We start from the raw sequence: 7,325 nt of genomic DNA, 5'->3' as shown, positions 1-7,325 counted from the left end.
AATCCATAGACACACAAAGTAGATTAGTGGTTGCCAGGTGTTGGGAGGAATGAGGAATAGAGAACGACTGTTATTAGGGTCTCTCTTCCACGTGATGAAAGTGCTCTGGATTTAAATGGTGGTGGCAGTTGTGAATATACTAAAAAGCACTGAACTGTACACATAAAAAGGGTGAATTCTATGGTACGTAAATTACATCTCCACCAAAATGTATTTTAGAAGGGGAGTATCAAAACATCGCATTGTACACAGTAAATATATAAAATTTAAAATAAATTAATAATAAAGTTATATGTATAAAAGAACAAAAAAAGGGGACACCTAAGCCAGGCCAGCAGGGGGAATGCTGAGAGGTTTCTCTAACTGGCAGCAGAGAGAAATGGCTCCTTTCCCTCCTAAGTACAGAGGACATAGTCTGGAGTAGCTTGAGGCTTTACTTCCTGCTGCAAGGAGGAAGCCTCTCTGCAGTAAGAGTGGGCGTGGAGTGCGGGAGGCACAGTGACAGAGAGAGAGAGAGACAGAGAGAGAGGAAGGAGGAGAAGATGGAGGAGGCAGAGAAGGAAGGAGAAGGAGAGGGAGAGGAAGGAGGAAAGGGAAGAAGAGAGAGAGAGAGAGAGAAAGGGGAATGAGGGGAAGGAGGAACAGGGAGGGGCATAGGGAAGAGGAGGCAGGGAGAGAAGGGGAAGGAGAAGAATGTGGCACATACGGGACTGAAGGACCCTAAGTCGAGTTGTTCCTGAAGCCAACTTCTCTCCTTCCTTTCTGGGAATGTGATCCAGGGAATTACCTCTTTTTGGCTTAGACTACTTTTAGTTGAATATCTATCTCTTGAAATGAAAGGCAGTAAGTAAATTAAATGCCTGTCACCCCTCCCCTGAGCTCAGAATTCCTGTCATTATTCTTCCTCAGTTTCTCTTTCTTGGACTATTTTGGGTCTCGTGTCGGAAACCCTAGCTGACTTCATTGTATCCACTCCAAATCAGAAGGATTTGTCTAAAGTCAAGCTCACTTATTAGAAACTGAAGAAAAAAAAAGAGAGCGCCAACCTACAACTGTACTACATTGTACCCTTTCAGCATTGTACTCCTAATGGCGCCTGCACCAGTATAAGGCTGAGTGAGTGCTTATGCACCATATGGAAAGCTTTTCTCCTCTACACATTTCTCTTTCAGGATTGTAAAAGAAATAATAAAAACTACAGTAATTCACGTATCTATTTAGTCAAGGATAAGAGAATACTTGCAAATTTAGAAAATTATTTTCTCAATTTTTTATTGTTACTATACTTTAAAAAATTATGTCATGGAAAGTCCAAAGATTTTATATTCAGGTCTCTCATTATGTCCTTACCAGACTTACTCTAAGTCCTTATTAGTCATAATTTGGATTTTGGGGTTTATTTGCCATGGCTTCCATTTTTCTTTATCTTACATTCCTTACTCTGGAAATTCCTCTACATTCTCTATGTGTTTTTCAAGTGATCTTTATGTTTATTACTCTGGGAGTTTTTTTCAGTTTTGTTTCTTCTATTTCTTCCTTCCGACGATAATTTGTTTGTTCTATGACTAAATTTATCCTAATCTAATGTCTTTCATATTTATAATATCACCATTTTTTTCACTGAAAATGATTACCAGTTGTTGTCTCATTTCTTCTCTGTTTCATGCAAGAAATTCACTTCAGAGTTTCCAGGAACTACTCAAGTCTCTATCTGCTTTCTTCTTTCCTTTTGAATTGTAGAATTTTTTTAATTTGAGAATTTTTAAAAATAAATTTGCTCAAAAATGTTTATGATCACCTAAGCTTTAAGAACAAGCAACCTGGGAGTTTATTTTAAGATCTAGTTTTTTTACAAGGGCTAACTTAATATCTGAGTCTTCTTAGAAAACTTGAAATCAGAAGAAAAGAGAGTGGTCTTCACTATGCAATTAGAAAGTTTCAACAGATCTGTGGGCTTTGCAAACAACCAGAACCCGTTTTCCCATTGAGGGCTGGAAGAGGCGTTAACTTAGCTGGCCATTTACTAAATTCATTTTGTGTTAAAGGTCATAAAATGAACCAGAATCCATTTCTCTCAACATTCACTACTAAGCCCTAGACCCAGTCAGCATTCTCTCTCACCTCTTATTTACTTCATATTTACTCCATATTTATTCTTACCTAGTTCCAATCTGTTCATCATCTGATTCGGTTACCCTCCTCCACTCCCAACACACACACATTTAAAACCCTTTCATAACCCCATGTCTTCAGGATAGAGCCAGACATCCTCAACAGGACCCTCAAAGTCCATCTTGACTGCTAGTGTTCCTCCAGCTCCACCTTGTGCCTCTCTCCCCATGTTTTTCTCATTCCTGTTGTAATAGAGTTCTATCCATTTCAACCTACCAGCTTTCCTGGCAATTCAGGGTACTCCACATGATTTCCCCTATGCTTGAAATACCCTTCCCCCTCCACACTCTGCCCTGTTTGTTCTAACGTATACCCGTTTGTTCTAACGTATACCCGCCTTCTGGATCTTGGCTGGAAGGTCAGTTCCTGGGATAAGCTGTCTGCTCCCCACGTGACCTGAATTCCTCTCACTATGTAGCCCCCAGTGCCTGCCTGACAGGGTAATTCCTGCTTAGTGGACACCTTTCCCCCAGACATGTCTATAAACTCCACAAAGGTTAGCACTGTGCTTGTCTTCCTCCCCACCATCTTTTTTCTCATATGAACCACAAATCAAGACTAACAAAAGACTTGTGAAGTGATAAGCATGGTCCTTGTCATTTCTGTGTTAGCTGGGCCACAGTGTATGAGTGTGTTACAACAGAATGTATTTGACTTCCTAAATATTTCAATAGGATCTAAGGAAGGAGGCCCATGGTACTCGCCCCAGCACTAAGAAACGAAGATTCTTCAACTATGGCTCCAGGACAAGTTCAGAGATCAGCTGGGAGATGACCTTCAGAAGTTGTCAGTCAATAAGGCCATGCTCAACTGAACTTTTTGTAGAGAAAGTCGTAATAAACTGTGTGAAGTTCTCTTTGTACCAATAAGGCCATCCTCTGTGATAGGAGTGTCTCAGTCATTAGTTTCATTACTTTCTAATTCTGAAACGTACTTCCAGACAAAATAGTTAAGGCGTGAGTATGTTAATTATATGGGAAAATTAACTTTTATGTGTAATTCTTGAAGTAGAAATTTTATAATATTTTAATGTAATTTTCACTAAAGTTAAATCTTGAAAAACTGAACAAAAATATTAAACAGAAAGAATATGTTTGACAGAATCATCCATATAATGTTGGAAATATTTTAGAAATATCTGTCAATAATATTATCCTATTACACATGAACAAATATGTCATGCTTTTATCCCTAAAGTGAAGAGATGGCCTCTTCTTATCATATTCTTGTCCATTTCTTCCCCAGTTTTCTTGCATTTATACAACAAGTATTTTGTGAGCTGTGTCAAACACTGTGCTGCATCAAACATTGTCCTGGGCTGACAAAAACAAACATTCCCTGCCCTCAGGAGACACACAGTCTAGTAAGGAAAGCAGCCAATAATTGGACACATATATAATATAATTTCAAGGAAAAAATGTATATGTTATTAATATTACAGTATTATTGCAAATCACTTTCAATACAATTGAGAAAAAATAAGGGTCCTGCCATCCATTGAGTATCCCAGTGCCAGGCCAGATCCTTCATGTCCATCAACTTACCGGATTCTCTCAACAGCCTATAAGGTGGTCTTTATGACTGCTAGCATTTAACAGATGAAGAAGTCATGGATCATGAGGGTTAAATGAAAGTCAAGTGTCCTGACCTGGACTGCAGAGCTGGAAAATAGTTTTGAACACTGGTTCAACAAAAATGTCCTTCTTGATTGCACTAAACCACAGTGCCAGCAAGCCACATACTTAGATCTGAAACTTCAAAAGTTTGCTAATTGTTACTTTAAAGCCATTTCCCAATCCCAGGGAAATCAAGTGTGTGTGTGTGTGTGTGTGTGTGTGTGTGTGTGAGAGAGAGAGAGAGAGAGAGAGTACAAGAGTGAAAGAATAGGCTGGGAGAAGTAGGGGATGTGGACAGTGAGGCTGTAGGTGTCCGAGAGAGAATGCCACTGTGTCAGCAGAGTTCTGCGTCCCCAAGCCCAGGCGATGACCCAACTACCCAGCAAACCACTCTGTTTTTCACAAACCCACACAGACCCTAAGAGGTGTGGTCTGAGAGAAGACAAGGCCCCGGTCATACCTCTTCGCTGCTGTAAGACTCGGACGTGGAGGAGGACCAGCTGCAGCGAGCATGCACGCCCTGCACCTGCTGGGCAGATACCTTCACGGTGCTTCTGCAAACAGCTGTGGGCTGGAAAAGACAAAGTGGTGAGTTCTCTCTTCAGCTGCTTGTGGAAAGCGGTAGCCTCCATCGAGTAAATCAGGAAATAATGTCAGGTTTGGCAAAATGACAGAGAAAGAAAATCTTCACAGAGGCATTTTATTTTTTCAAAATGAAAATTCCTTAAGACCAAAGCAGAAACAAATGAAATATTTAAATATCTCTTTGCTGTTTGACCCGTTACAAGTCTCTAGAAAAAGCAAACATGTCCCCATGAGTGCTGAGTGGGCTGCCCTGAGTCAATTTTCATTCAGACAAAAAGAAATGATGAAGAACCCCACAGGACTTCACCCTCTTCTTCTTAGACCTCAGATTTCATTAGAAATAGAAGCTTCTGGCACTTTGGTATGAGTCCTTTGTAAAACAGAGTCACAGCGAGTAGTTTCATGAAACAAATAACAAATCAAACAATCCTCTTTTAAGTAACAAAACCCACGAGCTCTAACCTCGGAATGCAAACACTTTGGAAAGCAAATTTCGGACTGCTGGAGTTGCCTTGTTCAGATGGGATTACTGCCCGTGGATGTTGACTAAGTGTCTATGGAGACCAAAGCTATTCCACCTTGGATGCCAATCTGCCATGTTGACTTCTGATTAACCCTCTTCTGGGAATCCCTCTAAGATTTCCACTTTCATGTACATACTGTAAATCCTGGCCTTAGGTCAAATTCCCTACAGTATGTAAGCCCCGGATCTGGTAATGGCACAGGGATCCACTGTCTCACCTCCACCTAAGATATGGGTTCTGTTTTTAAGTCCCTATGAAGTGTTTTGTTTTGTTTTTTTCTGGTAAACTGGATTTGGGAGCCTCTTTCTTCAGCCTCTCAGCTCCCTTGGCCTTTGGGGTTAGGTTTGCATGGACCTGCTCACCATGGAGCAGTGCTGTACATGTTCTGGTCATGAGAGACACGAAAACGAACATGCCATGTTCCTGATCTCACTAAGCCTGAAATAGTAGGGAAGACAGGTGTCATTCAGCAGTCAACGGCAAAAGAACGTGACGTGTGCCAGGAACAGTCAGTGTTTCATAATCTTTTGTAAGAGAATTTTAAGTGTGTCTGGGATTTGTCTCTGGTGTTGTATTCACTTTACCTGATACAAATACATCCTCATGTTAAAAAGCAGGAAACTGAGGCACCAGGGATTAAGTAATTTGTCAGGATCACTCAGGATCTCAGACTCCACAGCTCAATGCTCAGCCACAGAGTAACACATCTCCCACCAGGGGACACCGTGTCCACACTGTTAGCGGTGGGGCCAGATGCTAGCCAGGCAGTGGCCAAGTTCTTTGTGTGACTCCAGGTCATAGAAGAAGTGAGGCTCTTCGTTTTGTTCATTTCTGGGAGGGGTCTTCTCCCACTTACCACATAGTAGTCCCTCTGGAAGGCACATGTAGCAGGATCTTCTCCAGAATCCCTCCTGCATGTAGTCTCCCGGATGCTGAACTCTAAATTCATGACCAAGCTGTTCTCATCCAGGACCTCAACCTTCACAAAAATAAAGTATCAGAGTGTGATCAATGCATGTCTGAAGTTTACGATGCTATAAACCATTCTTTCTGCCCCATGAGAAAAAAATTACGGAATCGTCCACCATGAAAGCAATACATTATCTTAGCAATCACCTAATTCCATGCCTTTCTTCTCCAGACCAGAGAGAAAAAGTGACTTACCAAAGTCGTACAATAGTTTAGTGACAAAAATGGAACCAGAATCTAGGTGTTCTAACTCCAAGGCCAGTATGGCTTCTAACACTTTACAGTGACAATTGATACTCACTATTTGTGGATTCCGTATTGGCGAACTCATCTACTCACTAAAATTTATTTGTAACCCCAAAATCAATACTATTAGCACTTACTTTGGCAATCATCTATGGACAAATGCCAAATGACAAAAATCTTGAGTCACCCAACGTGCATGTTACCAACAGAAGCTGAACAAGGAGACATTCTGCCTTCTTGTTTCAACTCTCATATTGAAAACAGGTGTGCTTTTTATGGTCTCTTTAGTGGCTTTTTTTTTTTTTTTTGCATTTTTGTGCTTTTTGTTGGTAGCTTTAGTGTTTAAGATGGCCCCCAAGCCTGGTGTGGAAGACCCCACTAGTGTTCCCAAGCACAAGGCTGTGATGCACCTGACACGGAAAATATGTGAGTGAGATAAGCTTTGTTCAGGGAGGAGTCACAGTGCTATTGGTCATGAGTTCAATGTTAATGAATCAACAATATATGTTAATTTAAGTATCCTCAAGCAGGAATTCACACAAACAAGGTTAGTATTGATGGGTTGATGAAAATGTTGTGACCTGAGGCTCACAGGAACCGCACCTTCTATTTCCCCTAGGAGCAACGATTCTGTGTTTGCTAATTCGGTGTTCATGGTGATTTTATACAATGTAACTACTACAAGCAAGAGGAATCAACTGTACATATTTCTAAGTGTCATTTTCCTAAAAGACTGCTCCATAATTTTTTAAATAATTCCTGAAATAAATAATTAAGCAACAAGTGCATCTCTGCAGTACAGACTATTCTGCAGCCCTAGCTTCCTGCTTGAGCAGTTCTGATCTGTGAATGAGTGTAAATGATTTTATTCTCCTTTCCACAAAGGAAAATCATCTAAACTCTATGACAAATCTGGGGAGTTCTGATGTCACAAAGTCCTGTGACTTCTTGAGTACTCACTGTGTGTTCAGTACCAGAGGCAGAGCAGGGAAGATGCCACGTGGCTTAAATTCCAGAGGAAGTGCCACACAGTGGACACATCAAAGAAAACTATACAAGATCCTCCCAGATAGTTATGGGGCTATCAAGAAAAACAACAACATGGCAATGGGGGTGAGGGAAGGAAGCAGCTGTTTTAGAGAAAATGCCAGAAAAATCCTCCCAAGGAAGGCAAATTTAAACTGAGCCTTGAAGGATGGGAAGAAGCTCATCC

General features: G+C 40.9%; 1 protein-coding gene across 1 annotated transcript in view; it reads right to left on the bottom strand.

Moving 5' to 3' along the window:
* SPP2 (secreted phosphoprotein 2, 24kDa) overlaps window positions 1-7,325 on the bottom strand; it is a 27,194-nt gene that overhangs the window by 13,749 nt on the left and 6,120 nt on the right. Inside the window, exons 3-4 of the mRNA XM_011980278.1 lie at window positions 5,754-5,876; window positions 4,249-4,359 (exon numbers count right to left, since the gene is read on the bottom strand). Coding sequence (XP_011835668.1) covers window positions 4,249-4,359; window positions 5,754-5,876 — 234 coding nt within the window. The remainder of the gene's footprint in view (window positions 1-4,248; window positions 4,360-5,753; window positions 5,877-7,325) is intronic.

This window comes from Mandrillus leucophaeus, unplaced genomic scaffold, assembly GCF_000951045.1.
Source record: "Mandrillus leucophaeus isolate KB7577 unplaced genomic scaffold, Mleu.le_1.0 Scaffold21, whole genome shotgun sequence".
Lineage (NCBI taxonomy): Eukaryota > Metazoa > Chordata > Mammalia > Primates > Cercopithecidae > Mandrillus > Mandrillus leucophaeus.
The sequence above is the reverse complement of the archived record's forward strand: the minus strand, read 5'-3'. Positions and strand labels throughout refer to the sequence as shown.